Source organism: Suncus etruscus, chromosome 2 (genome assembly GCF_024139225.1).
Source record: "Suncus etruscus isolate mSunEtr1 chromosome 2, mSunEtr1.pri.cur, whole genome shotgun sequence".
NCBI lineage: Eukaryota > Metazoa > Chordata > Mammalia > Eulipotyphla > Soricidae > Suncus > Suncus etruscus.
The window spans coordinates 28,328,163-28,355,566 of record NC_064849.1 but is presented as its reverse complement, the minus strand read 5'-3'; the positions used below and the strand labels follow the sequence as shown (position 1 = coordinate 28,355,566).

Genomic DNA, 27,404 nt, shown 5'->3' with positions numbered 1-27,404 from the left:
AGGGATTGAACCACAGTGCGTCATAGGCTAGCATGCACAAGGCAGATGCCTTGCACCCTGCACCATTGCAGGAATAGTCTTTTCAGATTAAATGACAATACTATTGGATTGCCGCTACAGGACCCTGTCTTCACCTGGAGTGGAGATTCCCCTCTAAACCCCAAGCAGATGGACCACAAATATTGCTGTCACATATAGTTTTAATAGTGAAAACTGTCTAGCTGGTCTGGCTTCTGTTCTTTAAGGGATAGCAGAGGCTGAGGTGAAGGGGTGGGGGAAGAAGGTGTAATATAGATCTCTACCTCTAGGAAGCAGCTCTGCCCATCTCCCTAACATTTTTTCCCACTCAGCCACCACCACAGGACACTGGAAAAGATGGATAGGTGCTCAATGTGTCCAGATGGAACCTGACCATCAATCCATATTGGGCTGTGGAGTATGTGCTTTGTAATGGTCATATAGGCTGGAAATTGGGGGACCCTAATATTTGCTTCTGACTGAAATCATCATGGAGGACCCTGTACCTAAGGAGAATTTCATTTCAGTGGCATTAAGCACCTATGAGCTTTATGCACTAGAGCAGGGCATCCAATGTTCTTATTCTCTCAGTCAAGAGTAGTTGTTAAAATGAAGCAGCACTGTTTCCTGATCCCATGCTATGAGATTCTTGGACTCAATAGTATCTCAGTTATGGGCAGGATGGAAACAAGAGTTGCAGGCTCTTGACTCAACAGCTTGGGTCTAGACTCTTACTCTCCCACTCCTCAGTGGATCTCATTGGACAAATTACCCCAGTGTGGCAGTTTCCTCATCAGCAGAATAGGAGCAATCCTAATTTCCAGCTATGTGCACTGGAAAGTCTCTGAGGAAAAGTAGACTGAGTTGGGGAGGAGAAGAGGGCATGGACTGGAAGTGCTTGCTATACACTCATCCCATGTATAGTCTTTCTTGTCACCTTCAGAGAATCTGCATTGCTTTGCAGAGTGCTCACTTGACTGGACTAGCCAGAGAAAGGACAATTGTATTCTCCACACTTTCTCAAGTTTATAAACTGTGAGCAACCTGGTAGCATGGCGAAAGCCAGGGACCCTGATGGCATATTCTGAAACACAGTGTGTTCCAAGTTTTATCTTCCCTTTTGACATGCTTTTGTGGACAGCACAATATGGAACAGGTCAAACTCCTAATTAGGATGGTGGTCCAAAGCCAGAAGCCAATCATCCAGTTGACAAAGAACTTGGTACAGAGAGTGGTGGCCAGCTGTTCCCCGTCTCCAGGGAGCAGAGAGGGAGAGGAAATGAGTTTAAGCTGCATGAAGGATTTGGGTTATTTATGGCAGAATTTCCTGGTGGTGAAGGTTGCTGAACATTAGGACTGGATTAGAGAGAGAGAGAGGTTATAGAATTCCACCTCTGGAATTTTTGCAAGCATGTTCTTTTACATATGATTATGACAGATGCTGCCTTCCAACCAGGCTCACTGTCTTATCATCTTTTTCCCTTTATCCCATGCAGTACTTTTGGAGAACCTTCTGTGAAAGACTGGGTGAGCAGTGCAGGAAAGGGAGATCTTAGCCCAGACAAGAAGCTTTCTGACACTTCCATGGTAGATGTTTGGCTTTCCAGATGAGGATGACATGCGTGGTTGGGTTAACTGGTCTTCACCCTAAACAAAGATGGTTTTATCTTTACATATCAAAAATCCACCAAGGCAAGAAGAGTTTCTCTGCTCCCTCTGCCCATGGGGGTGGTCTTAATTTCTCAAAAAGTACTGTAAGCTCAGCTGGCCTCTTCCTCTTGCTCTACAAGGTCAAAAGGTCCCCAGACACAGGTTTCCCCCTCAGCCAGATTTGGATTATTACCTGCGGTGGTCTCTGCTCCAGACCTGCTTCTCCCAGGTGGGATTACAACATGTGGAGCTTTTTACACATGTGAACACAAACTAGTTTAACTAACTATGGACTAAAACTCTTAGGTAAAAGTGAAGAAGCCAGGTAAGAGGACTTGAATGAGCAGCTTCTGATTGCAAGGTTGCTGGGAATGCACATGGTTGCCAGCTGTTGTTTCAAAAGGGCAAGAAAATCTGGGTAGTTTGACAATTCTGTCAACAAATTTGTGGGGTGAGGGCTGAAGTAGTTGTATCACAATTGCTATGCTTAGGGGTTACTCTGAAGCATATACATATACCCTGTGCCCAGGGATCACTTGGAAGACCAGCAAGACTAGTATTTTACCTACTCTACTATTTCTCTGGCCCCTAAATTAATTTTATTTTATTTTATATTTTGGTTTTTGGATCACACCCGGCAGCGCTCAGGGATCACTCCTGGCTCTAGGCTCAGAAATCACTCCTGGCAGGCTCAGGGGATCATATAGGATGCCGGGATTCGAACCACCATCTTTCTGCATGCAAGGCAAACACCTTACCTCCATGCTATCTTTCCAGCCCCCTCCTAAAGTAATTTTAAAGTGAAAGAAGACACACACAAAATTGCAATTGCATATTAATATTACATATTAAATATTGTATATATTAATGCTATTTTAAAATCCTTATTGTACAAATCTCTCTGACTGAAAATTCTGCAAACCAAATGTGCATCAGCCAAAATAAGTGCTTCTCTATGGATCATATTACAAGCACAGGAAGCTTGGTCAGGTCACTTTGAGAGAGAGAAGCAGTTCTCCAAGTTCAAACACAGACTTGAAGAAGTAGAATTTATCTGAAAAACCAGAAGCTCTCTAGTCAGTTTAATACCAAGAAAGGCAAAATGGCCTCGATTTAATGTCTGCCATCGAAAAGTAATCATGCCCTCAGCCTCATAAAACATTAGTTTGATATGTTTCAAAAGTGGAGACCTTCTATTATTCTGGGGTTAAAACAGAAATTACAGAAAAAAATTCAACTATTCTATTCATAGACATCTATCAGAAACAAACAAAAGTCATCTGACACCTAAGTTTATTGCAGCATTATTTACAACAACTGAAATCTGGAAACAACTCAGGTGACAGAGAACAGATAAAGAAATTGTGGCCTGTGTACACAGTGGAAAGTTGCTTAGTGATGAGAAAAAGGGAAATCTTGGCTTTACTATCTCATAGATAGAAAACTAAAGGGTGTCAGGCTAGGTGAAAGAAGTCAGAAGAGGAGAAATGTTAAGTAATCTCATACATAGGTGGGATCTGGAGAAGTAAAGGAATAGACTAAATCAAATTAAAAGTCTCTTAGATTCTGTCTTCATAAGTGAGGATAGTATGGAAAGGGAGGTCACAGTGGGGAGGGAATATCCAAAGGACTATAGTGGAGGATAATAGTTTTGCAAGCCAATGTTTCATCGATTCCATGGTTAGTGGATGGCAGAGTCAGGAGTAAGACCCAAATCCTTCCCCTCCCTTCAATGGATTCTTACATAAGGGTAGTTACCATAAGGGTAATTTCTGAAGGAGACACACATTTTGTGGTCATGTATTTCATTTTCATTATTTCATTTCATTTTATTTGGTTTGGTTGGGGGATATCCTGACAATATTCAAGGTTACTCCTGGCTTTTTTGCTCAGGGATTACACCTGACAGTGCTGAGAGGACATAGGTGGTTTCAGAGATTTTCAAACACAGGTCAGCCAAGTGCAAGGCAAGTATCTTACCCACCAAAATATCTTATTTAGCCCCTGGTCATATTCCTTTAAGCAGCCTCTCTTAATTTACCTCTCTGATGGCATTTTCTTTAGAACAAAGTGTTTCCCAACATGAGTGATAACTCTACCCCAAACACTGGGATAATGGGGGGGTATTAAAATCCTTACATATAGGGGCTGGAGACATAGCATGGAGGTAAGGTGTTTGCCTTTCATGCAGAAGGTCATCGGTTCGAATCTCAGCGTCCCATATGGTCCCCCGTGCCTGCCAGGAGCAATTTCTGAGCATGGAGCCAGGAGTAACTCCTGAGCACTGCTGTGTGTGACCCAAAAACCAAAATAAAAAAAAAATCCTTACATATAATTCAAAGATTGCTTTCTTTTATTTTCAGATTTCCAGGCAGTAGTGTTGAGTGAATTTTTTTCTGTTGAAGGGGTGGTGGGTTAAATAAGTTTAGGACCCTCTACTGGATACATTAAATATGAAACCTTTTCTAATTTGCATCTCTTTTATGAAAATAAGAACATTTTTCTCTTTGACTACCAATAGACCAAAAGTACTAAAAAGGGAAATAGCTATCTCAACTGTCAAAGAGATATGAGAACATTCCTTCCAGTGAGTGGGTGCTATTAGTAGGTGCTATTCCTATTGTCAGATTTATTTAGTGTCCCTTTGGAGTCAGACACTGGGACAAATCACCCTGAGTGGAAGCAGGTACATCTTTTGATTGAGGAGGAGGAGACTTTAATATCCAATGGGGTATCAGATGGGGGTGGTGGTGGTTGTGTAGATGGTATATCATTACCATGCACTTTTAGGACTTCAATAGCACTGAGGATCAGAGAGATAGTTTAAAGGGTATGGCAGTTGTTTTACATGCAGCCAACCCTGGTTTGATCCCAGGCATCACATATGGTCCCCTGATCACTGCCAAGAGTGATCCCTGAGCACTGCCAGGTGCAACAAAATTAAATAAATAAAATAGTAGCTTTGGGGGTAATAAGGAAGAAGTTCAAGATTGTCAAGACTTTTGTGATGACACTCACTTCTTATAAATGACCTTCAACTCTGATGATGGGTGAGGTGTTGAAACATAACGAACATGAAAAGTATAATTATATTTTCAACTATGGTATCTCAATAAAACTGACAAATATATTATAAACTTATACATAATTTAATGCCTTTGAAGCAGATAGTTTTTTTCTAAGGTTTGATGGCAGTGTTTTCATAGTTCCTGGTAGTAGATTATAAGAAACAAAGGCACAGACAAATTTGTGACTTGGTGACTGATCTTCTTCTATTGGAATGTTAGGCATTTTACTTGAGAAACTATATAACAGGTAAAGTTTCTGCTCTAAAAATAAACCAATTGGGCCATGCAATGGAATTTTTAAAACATAGACCAAATCAAGGAGATGGGTCAAGTGGTAGAGCGCAGGCCTTCCATGTCCAAGACCACAACCTCCATCCTCAATACTTCTGGGCCTGAGTGTCACCAAATGTTAGAAGTACTCTATGTGGCTCTGGTTTCTCTATAGTTAAAAATATCTAAAAATCTAAAATGTGGCCTCCCTAGTGAAGCCTTTTTTGCTAACTACACTCTCAAAAAGGTGTATTCTTTTGAGAGGATTCAAGTCTCACACTTGCAATGTGAGACTCTAGAGTCTAGGAGTAGGGTCCTGTGTGTGAATTTCTCCCCTGCTCCTTCCCTGGTGGTCATTGAGGTCCTTTCCATCTGGAGTGTGTGTGTGTGTGTGTGTGTGTGTGTGTGTGTGTGTGTGTGTGTGTGTGTGTGTGTGTGTGTGTGTGCTTGCATACAAAGTTTTCATTTCTCTACTCATTCAAGTACCATTTTGATGTGTGTAATATGGGAGCAGAGCAAAGACCAGAGTACCAGAGGTCAGGGATTCCACTAAAACATGACATTCAAGCTCCCTGTCCTGAAATAACCTGCAGTCTAGCGAAGACAATACATGTTTTCAAGATTCAGAGGCCCACATGTATAATCCAAGCTCTAAAGAAGCTCAATTAGGATGAGTTTATGTATAGGATGGGAAGGGCAGCTAAGGAGAAGAGACTTGGAGAAGTCATTGTCTAGTGATTGGGAGGAACCAGTCAAGCAGAGACATATTCCATAAAATATTGTGAAAAATACTTGGTCTGCTTGAAGACAAGTATTAAAAGAAGTCAGGTTGGAGAAGATCAGTGAGTGGCAATCAACTCAGGCTTTTAATCATGGACTCACATTTGAGTATTATTCAGAATGCAATAAGGGTGGTGGTGGTTGTGTAGATGGTATATCATTACTGTGCACTTTTAGGACTTCAATAGCACTGAGGATCAGAGAGATAGTTTAAAGCAGGGGTGGCGAACAAGTTCGACACAAAGAGCCAAAATGTTAAACTGTGAGAGTCAGAGAGCCACATCATGCAGTGTGACCTGCCAAAACAAACACTCACACAAAAGCATCTAATTTTAACAATAATAAATGAAACACATATTGCATTTTGCCATTTTGAGTGAGGGTAAAAATCCTGCAGTGATGGTGACGGTGTGCTGTGTCCTCCACACTAAGAACTAACAGCAAGATGTGACACAACATGTGACACACGGGTCCCTCCACTCGCTGGCCCGTGCAGTTGTTTCCCAGGGATGGGAGACGGGATGACGCAGCCTGGGGGCGGGACTCCACGCTCGGATATCTCTCCACAGAGGTCCCTCCTCAGAAGCAGCAGAAGAAAATCCAAACTTGGCAAAGAGCCACAGTATACAAAATAATGATAAGAGGCAAAGAGCCGCATTCATTTTGGCTGAGAGCTGTGTGTTCGCCACCCCTGGTTTAAAGGGTATGGCAGTTGTTTTACATGCAGCCAACCCTGGTTTTAACCCAGGCATCACATATGGTCCCCCAAGCACTACCAGGAGTGATCCCTGAGCACTGCCAGGTACAATAAAAATAAATAAAGTAGAAAAAGTAAAAAAAAAAAGTTGTTTTGAGTTGTAAATATGACAGTATAAGAAGGTATAGTGCTAGGGCTGGAGGAATAGTACAGTAGTACAGTGGATAGGGCATTTGCCTTGCATGTGGCTGACCCAAGTTCAATTCTCTGTACCACATACAGTCTCTCAGAATGACCAGGAGTGATTTCTGAGTACAGAGCCAAGAGTAAGTTTTGAGATCAGTCAGGTATGGTCCCAAATTTAAAAAATATTTACAATAAAATACACAATATTGATGAGAGTGAATCAGGAGTTGATGTACAGAAAATAGAATAAAAAATACTCCCCAATTTAGTTCACCCAATAGAATTTACCATGTGGATGGAGATGTGCTGTCTCTGTGCCTTCCAAATTGGTAGCCATTAGTCACATGTGGCCATTGGACACTTGCAATGTGACTAATACAATAAAGTGACTGGATTTTTGTTCTTGTTGCTCTAATTAACTTTAAATTTAAATCACCACATATGGCTGCCATATTGGACAACACAGCTGTACGGCAGCTTACAAATTCAGTCTTATCTGAGATCATTTCCCTCCAACTCCCTTGCCTCCCCAGTTTCCAAAATGATTGAAATTTTGAAGCATATGCTATACAAATTGTTGTATTTAAATTTAATCCTCTCTACAAAGAAAAGGTTGGAGAGTTGCCACGAGGAATCCAGATGATGGGGAATGGTGGAAGGGACAAGAGAGTCTGTTTTGGAAATAGAGTCAGCCCAGCTGGCAGTGGGCAGGGACAGCATCTGTGCACCCAGGGGGTGAACGAAGGAAAGTTGTGAGCTTGGTCTCGGCTTTACAACTCACAAGGAATAAAAATAATTTCCAAAGCAGAAGATTTTGAGAGGATACAAAAGTAAGGTTGCTTCTTCTGCTCCAATTGTGGGTTGCATGTGACGACAAGAGCAGAATCACTCCTTCTGAGATTCTGTCACCAAACTATTAGTTAAGAAGAATTAAAATCAAACTTTAAAATGCTCGTGCTTATGCGCCTTAAATTCCTTACCCTTCCCTGAGTTTCATATAAGTGGTTTCTGTTCTTTAAAATAAAAAGTCCGCCACATATTTGTTCCTCTAGGAGTTTTGCTTTGTCTTTCAGAAGAAGTAGCTTAGGACCTTAAAACGTACTTATGACAGGGTCTGAGGGATAGTATCAGGGTTAAGACATTTTCATGAGGCTGACCCGGGTTCAATCCCCAGCCTGTATATAGTCCTAAAAGTACTGCCAGAAATGATCTCTGAACTGAGACAGGTGTAATCCCTGGGCACCACTGGTTGTGTTTCTAAACATCCCCCCCAAATGTATTAATATCATAAATGGTATCTTATTTCATTGTTCTTTATTTCCTATTTTCCTTTTTAAATGATTGTGTTTTTGGGAAAATGAAGTGAAGTCAAGCACATATAAAATGCTTCTTATTCTAAAACTTTGTCTATATACAAAAACTTTGTGTACTGCTTTGGAGCAAAAATAAATCCTTGACATTTATTATGTATGAAATTATGAAAAGACAAGATAACCTTTAATGAATAATTAATTTTTACCCATAAAATATGACATGCTGGGAAAGAAGACCAAAAATACTTATGACTTAACAAAATTTAGAAGGAAAGAAACCAACATCTAAAATCACAGGGTTGGAGCCAGTGAGGTTGTACAGGAGATAGAGAATTGCTTTGCACACAGCAAACCTGGATTGATTCCTAGCATCTCAAATGGTCCCCCAAGTACCAACAAGGATAATTCATGAGCACAGAGCCAGGAGCAATCTATTATCATTGTCAAATATGGCCCCAACACCAAAAAAGAAATAAAATCACAGTGTTGGAGTCTGTGAAGTAGTAAAGTGGATGAAGCACTTGTCTTGCATGTTGTTGAAAAACAGTGCCTACCACCCAATATGGTTCCCCAGGTGCCACCAGGAGTATCCCTGAGCACTGCCAAGTGTGGCCCCCAAACCAATAAATAAATTAGTGAATAAAAATAAATAGAAAACTACAGTCATGGTATCTTAGAACAAATATGCAAGTGATGATCAAGACCTATATGTTAAAATATTTTTAGTAATTGTTTAGCTAATTTAGCATAAATGTGTTATAAGTTGATATACAGACTTTCATGTGATCAAGAAAGTTAGGTTACAAGTTAGAGTTTTAGACACCCTAGATTTTCTCACTGGTAGACAGTGACCAGGAACCAGTATGTCCCCCAATGAGATCTTTACTCTCTCAGGCACCCAGGCTGACAGCATCTGGAGTCTGAAAATCATGTACCATATTGTCATGGGGTTGAGGTTCTCCATACCCCTGACACAGGTCCTATCCTTAGCACAGGGGTCCCAGGTGCCAGGAGAATGATTTAGAAGACTATATATCTATCCTTTCTCTGTAAGGAAGGACATGGCTGGCTACAGACGAATTAGAGTGGGACAAATAATGGGAAGTGGGAAGTGCCCTTGACATGTATGTCAGTGCCTGGGTTCAACCCTTGGCATAGCCATAAATAACAGAGTCCAGATTCTGATGACCTGGGTCTCAGGACAACAAGGAAGCTTTTCTTCAGTGGTCATTTGGGCACCTCTGTGTTGAAAAGCTTCCAACATGCCTTATTCAATGTCCCATCTGTGGAATAGAGCAACTATTTCCTTGGAGCTAGTCTTCAAAGTCTGGTTTGACCATGCTACCATGACAGCCAGAAACCAGAGATTTGCAGTATAGCATTTTCAAGACTTACTAGTAATTTTATTAATATTTTTAAAAATTTACTAAACTATAGTTCACATAGAAATTCCCCTTATCTATGTGGTTTTCAGTAGATCTGCAGAGTAACTATGCAGCCACTACAATAGATTCCAGAGCCTTTTCTTCACTCCCCAAAAGAATGTCTATCTATTAACAATCTGGTTCCCTCCACCTCATCTCTGTAACTTCAAATTGACTTTATTCTCTCTGGATTTTTTATTTCCAAGGAACACTGCTAGACTTCCAAATTCTTTTTGTCCTTCCCACATCCCAAGGCCCAGAGAAAACAGAAAAACATCAGGAGTTTCCATTATTTTCATTATTCCATATTATTTCATATAATGGATGTGGTGAATCTATAGATGTGGGTGAATGCTTCTGGAACTTTTCTGTGTGTCGGAAATTGGAGCAAAAACAGTGATCCTGCAGGTCTTGGGACCTAAATTCTGAATTTCATGCTTACCCTGTTGCTGGCCTGTTGTGTGTGTGTGTGGGGGGGGGGGATCCACACTCCAAAGAACAAGAGTACAGAAAATCTAGGATATTTTTTAAATATATATGTTACTTTATTTAAAGACTATATATTAAATAGTTGATCATAATACATTTTCATTAGATAAGTGGGAGAAAAATTATAACATTTAAAAAATAAAAGAAAGAAAGAAATTGAATAAAAAAGATAGCAACAAGAAAATTTGTGAAAATTGTATCTTACAATGAGGTCATTAAGTTATTGTCAATACTAAGCACTTCTTGCTAGTTGATCTTTCTCTGACTTCTTTTGTTTATGAACATAAATACTATTGATGTCTAACTTGGCATGCTCCTACTGGTATGACAATATTAAAAATCTTAGAGTTGGGGACCAGAGCAATAGCATAGCAGGTAGGGCATTTGCCTTGCACATGACTGACCTGGCTTTAATCCCTGCATCCTTTATGGTCCTCCAAACCTGCCAGGAGTAATATCTCAGTGCAGAGCCAGGAGTAACCCTGAGAACAGCCAAGTGTGGCCCCCAAAACCCCCCAAAATGTGAAGTTGTTGCTGAAATAATTTTTTTAAATCTGAATACCTTTTATTTTAAATCATACGGTGTCCAGTCTTGATATTTAGGCTGAACTTAAATAACAGATGTCTTTTGAACCACAGAAAGCAAGGAAGGGAGTTTATGTGCAGTTAGGGGCAGAGGTTTTATGCATTAAAATTTGGGGCACTGAGCATCCCAAACCTTCCTTCCTTTTGTGGTAAACCCACAGGCTCCTTATTTGCTTATCCTGGCAGAGATATGGCAGGTGATTGGACTTGGTTTGGTTCTCTTTCTTATCAAGCCTGAAAACTCCCATTTTTCTCAGACCTTCTCTGACCATTAGAGTCATGAGTTCTGATCCCACATTTCTCAGATGTGTGCTACATGGAAAGGAGTGAGAGCTACACTCTCAGTTCTCCTTGCACCAGGTGTCCTTGGGTACAAACAACACAGGTCTGTATGTAGTGAAACTCTGTGAAGCTGTTAGAATGGCTTATGAAAACTGGAACCACCAGCATGATCCAGGCATGATGAGTGAGAAAGGCCAGTGGCATTTGGTCTCCCACTACTGAAGAACCTACTTTCTCTGGGTTTTATCGAACTATTTTTGTTCCTGTGGTGTCTTGCTAAATAACTCTATCATCAGGTCCTACATGAAAAAAACAAGGGCCCAAATCTTTTCTTCCTTGTTGGCCCATGGAGAGTCTAGGAGAATCCAGATTTTTCTCATGCCTCAAAGATTTTTGGCTAGAGCTGGGTCCCTGGTATCCACATAACCAACACAGTCTCAGAGCTCCTCTATTAGACTGGATCCCACACCCAGCATTGCTATCTATGACTCCCTGATAGCTGGATGGCTTAAACACTGTGCAGTGGAGCTTTCTGTAAAGGCCACAGTAGAAGCAAATCATGCCCAGTGCACTGATGAGGATATGCCTCCTGCGAAGTTAAGCACACATTCTCAGCATAGGTAAGGTCATACGCAATGCACAATTGTGCACAAATCGACTAGAAGGTTAGCTCATATCCACTGCATAGGTAAGGATGTGTCTTCTGCACAGGTGAAGACATGCCATAGCAGGTGATAACAGATCCCCACCATGAACTCGCCCACTGCCCAGGTGAACAAAGACCTGATTTCTCCACCCCAGAGTTGTCCAGTAAATCTGTCTCCAGAGGTGTGGCCATAGCCTGTTTGGATTCCATTCATCCTTTTCTCAGCCAGAGATGCTCAAGTCACTGACATGTCTCCTTAGCCAGACCACTCAGATACCCAGACTCATGGACTTGAGCAGTTGCTAGTAGGATTAAGAATCTGGTTATGGGGCCCCGGAGAGATAGCACAGCGGCATTTGCCTTGCAAGCAGCCGATCCAGGACCAAAGGTGGTTGGTTTGAATCCTGGTGTCCCATATGATCCCCCGTGCCTGCCAGGAGCTACTTCTGAGCAGACAGCCAGGAGTAACCCCTGAGCATCGCTGGGTGTGGCCCCAAAAAAGAAAAAAAAACGAATCTGGTTATGGGGGCTGGAGAGAGTGCATGGAGGTAGGACTTTAGCCTTGCATACAGAAAGACGGTGATTCGAATCCGGCATCCCATATGGTCCCTTGAGCCTGCTACCAGGAGTGATTTCTGAGCATAGAGCTGGGAATAACCCTTGAGCACTACAGGGTGTAAGCCCCAAAACCCAAAACAAACAAAACAAACAAACAAACAAAAAAAAACAAGAATTTGTTTCTGTGGCCAAAACAGTAGCACAGTTTGCTTTCACGTGGCAGACATGGGTTCGATCCCTAGCATCCAATATGGTCCCCCAAGCCTACCAGGAGCCAAGGAATAATCACAGAGCACTGCTGGGTGTGACCCTAAAACAAAACAAAACAACAAAAAAGAATCTGTTCCTGGGGGTCAGAGGGATAGCACAGCATGTAGGGTGTTTGCCTTGCATGTGGTCAATTCAGGTTTCATCCCAGCATACCAGATGGTCCCCCAAACCTGCCAGGAGTGATTTCTGAGTAAAGAACTAGAGGAGTTACCCCTCAGAGCCACCGTGTATGTCCTCCACAAAAAAATATAGCTACAATAAGATCATTAGAAAGAAAACAAGCAATATTTTAAAAAGCTTTTAACTATAAAAAAAAAAATTCCAAGTTAAAAAACAAACAACCGCCAAACTACCTTTGCGAGGTACAAAGAACTCAGTAAGCCAAGGACAGAATGGGTGGGAAGACTATTGTTCTGATGTAGAGTGACTTTCTTCTGAATGTTCTTTTGAGTGTATACACACATGATTTCAAAGCCTTCCTAGGTTTATTTTGGGATCCGTGGCCTTCAACTTCCTCTAAGATAATCTTCCAAAGGGAACTAGTTTGAAAACACAATAAAAATGGCTAAAAATTCTCAAGAAATGTTCTATGGAGATGAAATTTAGAAGGAGTATGAAGAAAGGAATAGCCTTTTGTAAAGTATTTAGTCCCTTTTTATCTGTCCCCCAAGCCCCCACCATACCTGTGCAGCACTCACTCACATATTAGCTATGCCACAGAGAGGTTGAGTACATACAGAAAAGAAAGTTGGGATGAGAGGGAGGTTCTGAGAACTAAAGCACATATTTTGCATGCTTGAAGCTAGATTCTATCAATCGCCTGCACTACCTGATTCCCTGAGTATTTGTAGGATTTTTCCCAGGTCTGTGCTCAGAGGTCACCACTGGTGATACTAGGGACTATGAAGTGCCAGGCATTGCTACATACAACAAAGTGCTTTAACCCCTCTGCTATCTGCCTCTGATCCAAATGTTAGCTTTGAAATCTTCATTTATCAAATAATACCAAGGAGAAACCCATCCATGTACCAGAATAACGTTATTACATTTGGTTGGCCCTTTTCAAAGTTTTGGAATGTTTTCTTGTGAAGAGAATGAGGGATAGGAGGAGTCCATGCTGCCAGGCAGAATATAGGGGAGAATTGACTCATCCACATCCTGAATTCTCCTAGAATGTCCATCAGAATGGGGATCAAATTCCTGGATTAAAACACAGGAACCCCAGGTCTGTAGACTCTCTTGAACCTCATAGAGTGCTTTCAAATGTCATTGTGATAAGTTAATATAAACGAATTCAAAACATCTGCGACAAGAATCTTCCTAACACACAAGGCTTAACAAGTCAATGGAAGAATGTCAGGCACAATATGTTTCAGGTTTCAGCGGATCCAAACTGTTTTGAAAAACAGTTAAGTTCTGAAGACATTTTGCGAATTGAAAGAGCAGCTGGTTTCCCTACTCCAAGTGGGGGATGGTTATTTCTGTCCTATGGGTTTTCCTGTTATTCTTAATTGTCTGGAGAGGAAATTCTCAGGGCAGATGCTCCCCACTCTGGTGTCTGAGCAATATCATGCCACCCACTTCAACCCCTCATCTCCTTGGGCTTCCTGAGCAAATTGTGTGTGTTTCAGGTTCAGAGCAGTGTCGATATTTGCTTGAGCTGCAAGAGAAGAGGGGATCCTCCCTACATGGTAACTCCTAGTATTTCACCCCCGTTGAGAGAGGTCTAGAGGAAATCTCAGGGCTGAGCTGTTCAGAGGAAGAGGTGTCATCTGAGGGATCATCAGGAGGAAGGTGGGGTGTGGGATTGGGAGAGGTGGCAGCTGGAAAGGTTTCCCATTGGAAACAAAATCCACAGCGGCTGGTGTGCCCTCTGTTCAAAGACGTGGGTGGAAGCACCTTGGCAAAGGGCACTAGGCAGAAGAAAGTGATTTATCTGCAGTTTCTTCTTGAGTTCTTTGATGCTAAGAAGTTGTCCTTCCATTTTATTGATTCACAGTCTTGTCATCCTGAATTTTTAATCACCTTAAGTCCTGAGCTCACCCAATTTGTAATTCTATCTGGACTCAGAGATGAAAGGAGAGATAGCTTGCCTTCTCCACCAATGGACACTGTCAAGTTTCCCCAGACTTCTTAAGGAAACATTTAATTTCCTGTTAGATTGTAAAGTGTTGATTCTCCAAGCCTCAAAAAGATGGGGGATTCTTAGTGAAATACTCAGCCATCTTAAATGGCAGCACTACTAATTCACAGTATATCTCCATGAAGTTTTGAAAAATTCGAAGAAAGGTGCCAGAGCAGTGGTGCATGCAGTAGGGCGTTTGCCTTGCATGCGCTAATCTAGGATGGACTGTGGTTCAATCCCCCGGCGTCCCATATGGTCCCCCAAGCCAGGAGTGATTTCTGAGCACATAGCCAGGAGTAACCCCTGAGCGTCACCGGTGTGGCCCAAAAATAAAAATAAGGGCTAAATCAATAGATTGTACTGGGGTAAGGGTATTATCGTTTCAAGGAAAAAGAAAGAGAAAAGAAAATAAGAAGAAAAAAAGGAAAAAAAAAGAGAGAAAAAAAGGAAAAAAGAAAAGGAAAAAAAAGGGAAATAAAAAAGGTATTATAGTACACGTAATCAACCCGGTTCTGATCGCTGGCACCTCATGTAGACTGCTGAGCCTACAAGGTGTGATTCCCTGAGCAGAGAGCCAGGATTAGGTCATAAGCACAACCAGTTGTGGCCCCAAAAATATAAGCATAAAAAAGAAATCCAAAGATAAAAGAGAAGTACAGCAAATCTTCTTCCTGTCATTTCTGGGTAAAAAATGTGTCTTAGTCCTACCAAAGTATCAATTCAAACTCTTAGTAGACACATTGGACCATCCTCAACCTCAGTCCCACCTTTAATCTTAAACCTACACTGGCCTAGCTGTGCTTCTAACGTCCTCACCAAGTTTCCTTTTCCCACTTGTCTCATTGAGCACATAGACCTGGTTCATCTTTGGGACTAGACTAATGCTCCCTCCAACCTACATACCTCAGAAGAATTAGTTCCTCTTGCCATCCAGCTCCAATGACTTTTCCTTGGAAAATAATCCCCAAGAGGCACACACCACTCTTCCCAATACATTACCCTGCTTTAATTCCATCATCACACTTATTGCCAAATGAATCATCCTGGCTCATTGTCAACCTTCCATCCCTATGGTGTGAGCGGTGAATAAATGGATTGTTACAAAGACATGTCTCTATTTAGAAAGACATCATCATTTCAACTTCTTTAAAAAATACTTTGTATTGCTTGATCTGCACCTGGTATGCAAGCATACTAGTTTGTACCTTATAATTAATTTCTTGGAGAAAGTACTTATGTTACAGCCACTGTTCCTGCCACTGTGTAAAGGCAGACTTAGAAAAAGGTAGTAAAACCAAAACCTGTAAAATAATGGTCTCTGTTTATAAAAATGTGATTCTTTCAGTTTGCCCTACAGAATCTTTAGACTCTAGAGTAGAATGTTGGATTGATGAGAGACAAAGTATGAGAGCAAAACAATATAGTTTTAGATTTGGATTTCTTTTCAGACTGATTTCACTGTGGAAGATGTTTTTTCTGAAAATGTTCGATTTCCATCAATAACTCTCAATCTGGAGGTCAGACACTAATATGTCCCTCCCTCATAAACACAGCACAAGAGGACATTGACAAATATCAATGACATGGCGGCAACTCTCAGGAGTTGATAGGGGAGGAATCAATAGGCTAAATGGGTAATAAAAATGCAAGCATAATTAGAAATAATAAAGAACCTAGCAGAATAGGCTACTTTAACAATTAAAGCCATTTATCTTTTATTTAAATTTATTTTTAATCACTGTGAGATATAGTTACAAAGTTGTTCATGAATGCTGAGTGAAGTAAGTCAGAGGGAGAGAGATAGACACAGAATAGTCTCACTCATCTATGGATTTTAAGAAAAATAAAAGACATTATTGTGATGATGCCCAGAAACAATAGAGATGAGTGCCAGAAGGACTGGCTCACGATATGAAGTTTACCACAAAGACTAGTGAATGCAGTTAGGGAAATAACTATACTAACAACTATCGTTAACAACAATGTTAATGCGTGAGAAAAGTAGAATGCCTGTCTGGAGTACAGGCGGGGAGGGGGAGGTGGGAGATGGGGTCATTGGTGGTGGGAATGTTACACTGGTGAAGGGGTGTTCTGTTTCTGACTGGAATTCAACTAGAATAATGCTTGTAATCATGGTGTTTAAATAAGGATATTATTTTAAAAAATAAAACAAAAGTTGTTTATGATTGAGTTTCAATTATACAATGTTCATCCAACACTATACAACACCGATCCCTTCACCAGTGCACATTACCCACCACCAGTGTTCCCAGTTTGCTTCCAGCTCTCCCTCCTACCTCCTGCCTCTATAACAGTCTCTCTCCCTCCCTCCCACTCTCTCATACACACACTCTCTCACACTTTCCTTTTTTCCCTTTTAAATACTAAACCATTCATCTTTTATTTTTACCTCCCCACTCTCACTTTCCTTTTTTGTTATTGTTATGACCAGGGCTGCATGCTGGTTTCGGTGCTCATACTCACAATCTTTGTTTGTAGAGTGCCAAAACTCACATGATCTGATGTGGGGCCTGGGATCCCAAACAGCAGTGCTGCTAAGGTTACATTGAGCATGCAGGGTGGGTAATAGGGGTCAACTTGGCAGGTGCATGCCTACAAGGCAGATACTCTACCAACTGAACACCTGGTCACTGAGATCAGTGCCAGGAATAAAACTCAGGTTTTCATATATGCAAGGCAAGTGCTTCATCATGAGCTGTATATCTCCCTAACACCCAAACTATGGACTTTCATGAGATAATCATTTTTAAAAAGATAAATTCCTACACCCAGTTCACAGAGAAACAGTAACAAATGTTAGTGCCTGCAAAGAGTGAGCCACCTGGCATTTATACCCTGGCAACAACAGTGGTACACATGACTTTTTTTATTTTTGTTTGAGACCACACCTGGCTGTGCTCAGGGGTTACTCCTGGCTTTGCACTCCAACATTACTCCTGCACATGTCCTTTTTAGAAAAATGAGTTTTTTTTAAAGGCTAGGAGTGTTTTGCTAACTGAAGGATTAGTTTACTTTCTTGAATAATTTTATTCTTACTTAATTTGGGGGTTTTCACCCAGGAATGTATGTAAGCCTTTCTCCCTGAAGACAAGGAGTGGTAGAGGTTTCTTTCTTTCTTTTTGCTTAAGCAGCTGGTTTGACCCTACCGTAATCTGAGTGGGAAACTCTTATATGTCCACTTCCTCTTCCTACGGGTTGCTGGTGTTTGTGAAGGTGTTTGTCAGGGTTTAGGGCAAATATTTGACTCTTGTAAGATTCTCTGTGAAATCTGTGAATGTTTTCTTGACATTGTCACCACATTTGTACTTGTCACTGGGATCGTTTCTCTCACACAGAAAGAGAAATCTTCTTTTTATGTCTGTGTTTACAGACCCTGGAGTTAGAGAAATAGGTTGATGGGTTGAGTAAATACTTTCCAGCAAGGGAGCTACTCTTGACTTCAGAGATGAAGAATAGCCCATGTACTTTAAGGTCTTACACACACACACACACACACACACACACACACACACACACACACACACACACACACACAATTTGTTTGGATGTACAGAGCACTGATTCTACATTATTCCAGTCAAATTGAACCAAAAAGCTGCATTTTCCCAAGAACCAGGGCCTACTTCTGCACTAGAATACATTAAAAAAATTAAATTTCAACACTATGACTTACAAAACTGCTCACAATACAGTCATTTCAGGCTTTCAATGTTCTAGCACCAATCCTACCACCAGTGTGACCTCTCCTCCACCAAAGTCCCCAGTTTCTCACCCACCACCTTACCCCATTAGCAGGCACAAGGTTACTTCATATTGTTTGTTACAACAAAAAGGCAAATGAGATGGTCAAATAAGAGACTAATAAAAATCAAATTGTGATCATTGTTTTATCTCACAAAGGTGTTACTTAAAGTCATTATCTGAGGATTTTAACTAACCTGTTGAGCCTTCTGTGTTAGTGTTTCTGAACATTGAAGTTAGTGATCTTCTATTCAATGTTTCCATCAGATGTTCTGTGGTTCTATTGCATTGTTAGTACTATGAAATTTGGAGGTGTTGGATAGCCATATAGGAGACCACTGGTCTAGAAATTATGAAGCTGGAACAACTTGGTGACTTGGATATCTGATAAGGTACAGTTATGGAGCTGGACTAGTTATTTTTTACTTAAAAGAAAATATATCACATAGTTGACTAATAATATACATTTGTTTCCTGATAAGTGAGAGTAAAATTATTTTTAAAAGAAAACAAAGGGAAAAAAAGATAAAGGAAGAGAAGAAAGAAAATAGAAGTACAGTGACAAGTGAATTTGTGAAAACCATTGTATCTCCAATGAGGTGATTATGTTTTTGGCAGAATGTTTAGTTTTTGATCATTCTTATATTTCATTTGTTTCTGAACATTAAGTGACTTCAGCTATGCATTGGTAACCATTTTGTTGTGTTCCTATGGGGATAACAGTATTAAACAAATGGAGTTGTTGCAGTCATGTAGTCCAGGAAGTCAAAGCACTATTACTATTATCATAACTTGTGGAGCATGTTCTGGGCTGCCTGGAGATATCAGCCTAAATAACAGCATACCTCGATTTTGGGCAGATTGATTTCTCTGCAGAGAACCATAGAGAAGTGGTGAATCAGGGCCATAGGCAAAGCAGCAATTATGGGTGATGAATATAGCAAGCATGACTTTGGAAGAGCAGGGGCTTGGTCTGCCCTCTCCTCCAACTTTCAGTCATGATTGCCAGCTTTCAGCCATGATTTTTCATGACTTGGTTTATGTCTCTTTTGAAAACAAAGTGAGTCTATGGAGCTGGCCTGGAGTAGACATGGTGACTGAATTTGTAGTGTTGGGCTGTTTTTATAATCAGAGGATGTTGAAAGTGGCTGCTAAGCCTTAGGCATAAAGGGATATCTAAATGGGGTTACCCCCATTCAGAGAAGGCTCTAGAGTCTTCAACCTGGACCAATATTGGTCAATTCAGTGACATCATGTTCTTTTTGATATTTGTTTTATAGCTACAGCTGTTAATATGCCAGAGATTGTTAGGTGTGTCTGGAGATTGCTGAGTCTTTGGGTAGAGAAGATGCATTTTCCGAGAACCCAAATGATTGGGCAAAACAGGCTATTTATTTTTTTTACCACAATCAGAGTTTCTAGGGGAGTTACTCCAGTTACTCCTGGCTCTGCACTCAGGAATCACTCCTGGTGAGCTCAGGCCCTATAAGATTCTGGGGATTGAATCTGGGTCAATTGCATGCAAGGGAAATGCCCTCTCCACTGAGCTATCTCTTCAACCTGCAGTGTAGGCTCTTATTGAGACACTTTGACTATCATCACTGTCAGCAATTTCTGATTGACCTTTTCTTCACTTTCTCATGTAATGTTGATGAACAGCCACTTCATTCACCAATGAGGAAACTAGAGTTATGGGAGGTGGAGTCATTGCTGCAAGATGATTCTGATAGTTAAGTGGTAGAACAACTTGGATTAAACCCAAGTTATGGTACTTTCAGGATCCTTGGTTTTTATCTCCAGCTGTGTCCCTTCCTGGCTTCTTCCATTCACCAGCACAGCCCACTCTAGGTCCATCTGCTACCTTCTTATTAGTTCGTCCCTGACCTCTGGAACAAAGGAGAGTATAAGAATACTTCTTGGAAATTCTGTGCTCTACAGAAGAGCTTCAGGTCCTCAGATGGCTTTAAGTTAGGCTGTCTAGACCCCATAATGATTTTATCTATCTCAACCCTCAGGAATGTGTTCTTTTCTGTACTTCAGGTTAAAGTGGACAGCTTAGCACACATCTTCTCAGCCTGCTACTTGCTCTACTGAGATCAAGGACTATGTCAAACTTGACTTCTGAAAGAGTACTTACATGCCCAGCTCTTTTTTTTTTTTTTTTTTGTTTTTGTTTTTGTTTTTGGGCCACACCCGGTAACGCTCAGGGGTTACTCCTGGCTATGCGCTCAGAAGTCGCTCCTGGCTTGGGGGACCATATGGGACGCCGGGGGATCGAACCGCGGTCCGTCTCCTAGGCTAGCGCAGGTAAGGCAGGCACCTTACCTCCAGCGCCACCGCCCGGCCCCACATGCCCAGCTCTTATCTGGGGAGAAAAGTGGGCTGGAAAAGTCAGATGAAGTTATTGTGACACTGGCCCAGTGTGTATGGAGTTTATTAAAGACCTCACAGTCTGGGGCCGGAGAGATAGCATGGAGGTAAGGCGTTTGCCTTTCATGCAGGAGGTCATCGGTTTGAATCCCGGCGTCCCATATGGTCCCCTGTGCCTGCCAGGAGCAATTTCTGAGCCTGGAGCCAGGAATAACCCCTGAGCACTGCCGGGTGTGACCCAAAAACCACACACACACACACAAAAAAAAAGACCTCACAGTCTGAGTACCTATAGCCCAGATCCTCTGGGATTAGATTTCAAAACAGGAGTATAAATGAGGTCAGGAAGGGGCCGGAGAGATAGCATGGAGGTAAGGCGTTTGCCTTTCATGCAGGAGGTCATCGGTTCGAATCCCGGCACCCCATATGGTCCCCTGTGCCTGCCAGGAGCAATTTCTGAGCCTGGAGCCAGGAATAACCCCTGAGCACTGCCAGGTGTAACCCAAAAACCAAAAAAAAAAAAAAAAAATGAGGTCAGGAAGAGATTAGGGTCAAACTGTTACTGATCTGTTTGGAGGGAATGTGCCAAGAAAGGACTGGGGAGTAGGAGATGGTTTGGCTTGAGACAGGGTCCCTTGAACTCATCCTTACTTTCAAACAAACACTATAGAATTTTAATTTTATATCATTTTATTTAATGGGCTCCAGACTGATATATTTCCTTTTAAGATAGGTCTTTTCCTCCTTAAAAGTTTTCTTTTAAGTAAAAGTAATCTAGACTAATCTAAAATAAACTACATCCAGATTATTTTGAATATTAGTTGATTTGTGTGGATGTAAATATTTTTCAGCTTGGAACATTATCTAGTGAAATAAATGCATGAGGTATATTCGTTGGAGGAGTCAATTGGAAATTATTCTAAATGCATATTTGCATATTGTACATGAATAGTTAAACAGAAAAAAATATACCTGTCTCATACACTAAAAGGAACTGCCCAAATCCTACTAATTCTTTGTCCCTTTTATGCAGAGGAATCCTTTGAGGTAGAAAGAGGAATCTGCCTCCCAAGGTCAGATGCTGTTTTGGCTGAACACTGTGCCTTGCATTCCTCCTTTGGAAGTTCTCCACTTGGGACTGCTGCCCGGTCAGCTGCCACTGGATCCTCCTTAGTCTAACTCTGTCCTTGGTGGAGTCGGGGCTCACCCAGACAGAACACCTGTAGGATTCATCAGTTGTATCTGAAACAGTGTTAAGGGTCAAACAGAGTCTTAAAAGCCCAAGATTCCTTTTCATTATCATGAGTTAGTCTGGGTAATTCTCTATCTCCTGATTTATTTTTTTCATAGAAGGCACCTTATAGAGAATATGGAATATTCTTGGCAATACTCTTGGCAAGTTAGTGCTATTGTTCTCTGATCAAAAAGTTACCCAAAGCCACATGTATGTGTTGGGGGCTGGGGTTTCTGCTGTTTTGTTTTGTTTCTATTAATCTTGGGGGTTACTCCTAGCACAGTGCTCAAGGGTTGTTTCTGGTAATGATGCCAGAATGATGCCAGAATAGAACATGGGCATCCTTATGCAAAACTTGCATTTCAGCCCATTGAGCTCTCTTTTTATCCCAGTCAAATAAGTACAGAGTTCTCTGTCATTTGGGGAGAGGAGGGGCAAAAGGGTTTTTCAATAAACCCCATTTGATTGAAGGTTAAAAGGGAAGAAAAGGCCTAGGGAGACTTGAGTGGATGACCTTTTTTCTTCAGTCCTTTGCAAATACTTTTTAAAAACTAAAAAACAATGCACTCGAACTAACATTCTTGTTCCACAGAGATATTGATATTTCCCTTGAGGGAAAATTAGATTCTTATTCTGAAAATAGAAATATCTAACAGCTTGATTTAGGTGCATAGAATATCTAAGATTATGGAGGCAAATATTGACTTGCAATTGATTTAATTGCATATATCTACAAAAGTGGAAAAAAAATCCAGGCTGGAGAGAGTACAGGGGTTAAGTCATTCGCATGTAGCTGACCCTGGTTTGAGTCCCAGCTGGGTTCCCAGAACTGCATATGGTCCCAAAATACTTCCAGGAGTCACCCCTGAGCAGAGGCATTATTCTTTAAGCACTGGATATGACCCACCTTTCCCCTAATATTTATGCATATTAATTTTAACAGGCCTTACACTGCCTGACACAGTCAGAGTCCTACCCATAGTGTTCCAACAGTGTCCACCCCTCAGATTGTTGCCTTCTGTGTCTATAGGAAAAAGAGTTTGGCTTTTTGCATCACTATTTGATATTTCTGACTCAGCAATTTCTTATTTAATATTAGGGAAATCTGCCAGCTCTTATGTCAATGGAGGCAAATCCAGCAACAGTGATATCCTGCTAAGAGGTGACATAGTGAGGAGCAGACTTGTAGAATGGAAGAGTACACATCTTGGTTATCAGGTCCTCTCCATTTTAGATAGGATTCTTTTTTCCTTTTTATTTTTAATTGTCTCACTCCTACATACTTACATGGAGATGTGATACAGTGCCAAACCTTTTACATAAATACATTTTATACTCACACCTTCTGTGTTTTTTTGAACAACATTTCACTTTTCTTTTTTTTTTATAGATAAATGCTAAGAGATTTAATTCATTAAATACTTCATAGCAACACAGCATGTCATCAAGTAACTGGGAATGACTAAACCAAGTCAACACATAAAAAAAATCACATCACAAAGTTATCTCACTTTTGTCAGATTCCACTCATTAGGAACAATTCACTATGTTACATTCAAAAGATGATAATGTGGTGTGAATGCTAGAAATTAGGGATCATTGGGAACCATTTTTACAAGGTTACCTGCCAGATTTAATTTTACTTGGAAAATAACTTTTTTTATTTAAACAACTTTATTACATACATGATTGTGTTTGGGTTTCAGTCATGTAAAGAACGCCCATCACCAGTGCAACATTCCCATCACCAGTGTCCCAAATCTCCCTCCTCCCCACCCAACTCCCGCCTGTACTCTAGACAGGCTTTTTATTTCCAGGTCTTTGCTGGTTTTACCAAACCTAGTGGCTGTGTAAAGAGGGGCAACTATTTCTCTTTCTTTCTCAACCTTTCTTTCTCTCTTTCTTTTCTCTCTCTCTCTCTATTTCTTTCTATAACATTAGTTTCCACCTTTGTAAAAGCTTCAGGAGTGCTTTTCCTCTTGCACCACAGAGTGTAGATGATCCACCATCTTCATCTGTTGGTGGTCTCAGTTCTAAGTTTAGCTTCGGCTGAGATCCAAGGGTTCGCTTTAGATTGGTTTTGTCTCTAATATTTATTTCTTTATATCCACTTATGAGGAAGAATATCTGATACTCGTTCTTTTCTTTCTGACTTATTTTGCTTAGCACGGCCTCCCTCGATTACATTGAATTTGGTACAAATGGCAAGATCCCATGCTTCTTAGTATTAAGTAGTAATCCACTAATTATTCTTTATCCACTCATTTGTTGTTAGGCACTTAGGTTTGTTTCCAAATCTTAATCATTAAAACTATCACTGCAAAGGACACAGGCATGTGTATAAACATTCAAATTCATGTTTTATGGATTATTTGATCGGCATTTAGATAGTTACCTAGGTGGTATTTTAAGCTGTCTTATCTTGAGAAACCTCCATGTTAATTTTCAGAAAGGCTAGAACCAGTTAGTCTTACCAACAATGCACAAGGGTATGGAAGATTCTTCTCAGAGGGGAAAGTGAGGAGCCAGAGAGAAATCACAGTGGATAAGACACTTATCTCATACTTGGCTTGCCTGGGTATGATCCCTGAAACAACATATAATCTCCTGAGCACTACCTGGAAAGATTCCTAATAGAGTCAAAGAATAAGCCCTGAATAAAGCCAGGTATAGAATTGCCCATAAAGGTGGGAGGGGGCAGGAGAATAAGGGATAGAGAGATTGTATAATTGTTAAGTTATTCAGAGCTGAATGCAGAACTGAGCACAGAATCAGGAGTGTAACTCCCAAGCCTCCAACCCTTTATGCTACCCCCACACACACCCACACACATACATAGGAACATGAGACCCATCTGAAACAAAGGTCAATTCACTTCTGCCTAAGGATAGGCCACAATGATTTATTTGTGGCTAAAAATTAAGGCTCTCTTTAAGCAAAATTAGGAGGAATGAAAATCCTACATACTTACTGCACATTTATTGTAGCAAGGACTAATCTTATTGGTATTTATTCATTGTCTTTCTATAGGATCCTATAAGGTAACTGTAACTTTCCCTCTCTGTAACTGATAAAAATAATAGACAGAAGAATTAATGCAGTTTTATTTTTCAAACTTGCTCTGTCATTGTTTCGTGAACTCACAGCCCTCTCACTTTTTGTCTTTCAGAACAGTGAACAGAAATATATTGTGAAGAATTATTTCTTCTATTACCTATTCAAATTTTCAGCTGCTCTGGGCCAAGAAGTATTTTACATCACATTTCTTCCATTCACTTACTGGAATATTGATTGTTATTCAGCTAAAAGACTGATAATCATATGGGTGGTAAGTAGAACTTTTATTTACTAACTCTAACGACTGCAGTCTTGGTAGTCAAATATTGTATTGATATTCTTGTTTCATTGATTACTAAAAAATTGAACTTTTACTGTTTTACTTTGCAAATATAACTGGAGAGGTTTTTTAAAGCTATGAATATGTTTCACTTGCAAAATTCAAATCTGTGAATCATGCACTTCAGTGTACACCCTGAAATTGTTTATTCTGGGTGGAAGAAAGTAGAGGAAGAGAAGAGACAAGTAGAAAAGCAGAGACATTTCTGGAAATATAGTACAATATAGTACATGCTCAGTCTGCTCACCAGGCAGACATTAGAGACTTGATAAAAATGCAAAGTAGGGTCAAAAGAGTAATTTAGTGGCTAATGTATTTGACTTGCACGCAACTGACCTTAGTTTAATCCCAGGACATTAATATGGTTTCCAGAGTACCTCCAGGAGTAAGCCCTGAATACCATCAGATATGACCTCAAAACCAAAAAAGAAAAATAAAGGAAAGTAGAACTTTATATAGATGGGGAAAATGGACACATGTAAGACCTTTCTGCTGGAATTCAAAGGCAGTGAACTCACATGAAAACCTGCTGCCAATTCCAGGTAGAGGCAGGGCCCTTTCTGGAACTTTGCTCAAGATCCCATTGTATGGTTTGTTTAAGATCCAACAATATGGAGAGTCCTCAAAAAAACTAGAAATTGAGCTCCCATATGATCCAGCTATACCACTCCTAGAGATATACCCTAGGAACACAAAAATGCAATACAAAAATCCTTTACTCACACCTATATTCATCACAGCACTATGTACAATAGACAGACTCTGGAAACAACCAAGATGCCCTTCAACAGAAAAATGGCTAAAGAAACTGTGGTAAATATACACATTAGAATATTATGCAGCCATCAGGAGAGATGAAGTCATGAAATTTTTCTGTACATGATGGAAATGGAAACTATTATGCTGAGTGAAATAAGTCAGAAAGAGGGAAACAGAGAGAGAGACAGAGACAGAATGAGAGAGAGAGACAGAATAATCTCACGTAACTATGGGTTTTAAGAGAAATAAAAGACATTGTTGTAATAATGCCCAGAGATTAGGGCAGGAAGGACCAGTTCACGATATGAAGTCCACCTCAAAGAGGGATGAGTGCAGTTAGAGAAATAATATACTAACAACTACCATGACAATGTTAATGAGTGAGAGAAGTAGAATGCCTGTCTCGAATACAGGCAGGGGGTATGGGAGGAGAGATGGGGGGGGGGGGAGTCATTGGTGGTGGGAATGTTGCACTAGTGAAGGGGAGTGTTCTTTTTGTGACTGAAACCCAACTACAGTCATGTTTGTAATCACAGTGTTTAAATAAAGATATTATTAAAAAATAAAAATTATAATGAAGGGAGATGGTGGGTGAGGCCTGCTTTAAGTATTAGAGCTTTGGGACCAGAGGAACCTGGTTTCTGGTGCTACTCAGACATGTATTTGATCCTACCACATTTATAAAATGGTGCTAATTGTATGTTTCTTGAAAAACCATTGTTGGGCCCGGAGAGATAGCACAGTGGCATTTGCCTTACAAGCAGCCAATCCAGGACCAAAGGTGGTTGGTTCGAATCCCGGTGTCCCATATGGTCCCCCGTGCCTGCCAGGAGATATTTCTGAGCAGACAGCCAGGAGTAACCCCTGAGCACCGCCGGGTGTGGCCCAAAAACCAAAAAAAAAAAGAAAAAAAAGAAAAACCATTGTGAAAATGCACTTACTAGGCTGTGCTGCCCTGTAGCTCAGATCCCACTGGTTGAGAATATTAGTGCTCTCCCACAAAAGAGAAGAGCTCTTATAGATCAAGCAATTCATAGCCTGGTCCACTGCTCAGGGGTTCATGTTGTGCCAGAGTTCAAACCTATGACTCCTGCATGCAAAGTTTAACTGACCCTTTGAGCCATCACACCCCAGCAACCCAAGATCAACAAATTTTACAGTTAAAATGTGCTCAATCAGAAAAGGGAGTATTGAGATCTGGCTGGCAACATGGCTGTCTTCCTAGCTTCAGTTTCTGCACTGAACCAGAGGCTCTAAGAGCACTTGGGTGCTCAGAAACCTACGTCCATGTGCAACTATGCTCTGAGTAACTGTGTAATTCTGGGCTTTTCTTTTTTTCCCACTCGTAGAACAAGTTTGAATGGGCTTTTCAATCAGCAGCCACAAACTCAAACTTTTGATGCCATAATTTTCTAGCTAGTAGGTACCTGCTCTTGATCTAAAAAGAATGATAGGACTAATCTGGGCTCAGAAGACTGGTTTTATTTCTACAAGCCATGGGTTTGTGACTTATTAGAACGA

The 27,404-nt window shown here is 40.7% G+C and overlaps 1 protein-coding gene across 2 annotated transcripts in view; it reads left to right on the top strand.

The window, feature by feature from the left end:
- The window catches only part of SGPP2 (sphingosine-1-phosphate phosphatase 2), a 123,860-nt gene that overhangs the window by 21,187 nt on the left and 75,269 nt on the right, over positions 1–27,404 (top strand). The window contains exons 4-5 of one of the 2 annotated variants that reach the window (XM_049768171.1): positions 5,707–5,735; positions 24,902–25,055. In XM_049768171.1, coding sequence (XP_049624128.1) covers positions 5,707–5,735; positions 24,902–25,055 — 183 coding nt within the window. Of the gene's footprint in view, positions 1–5,706; positions 5,736–24,899; positions 25,056–27,404 lie in introns of those variants that run through there. The other variant, XM_049768170.1, reaches the window with a different exon arrangement.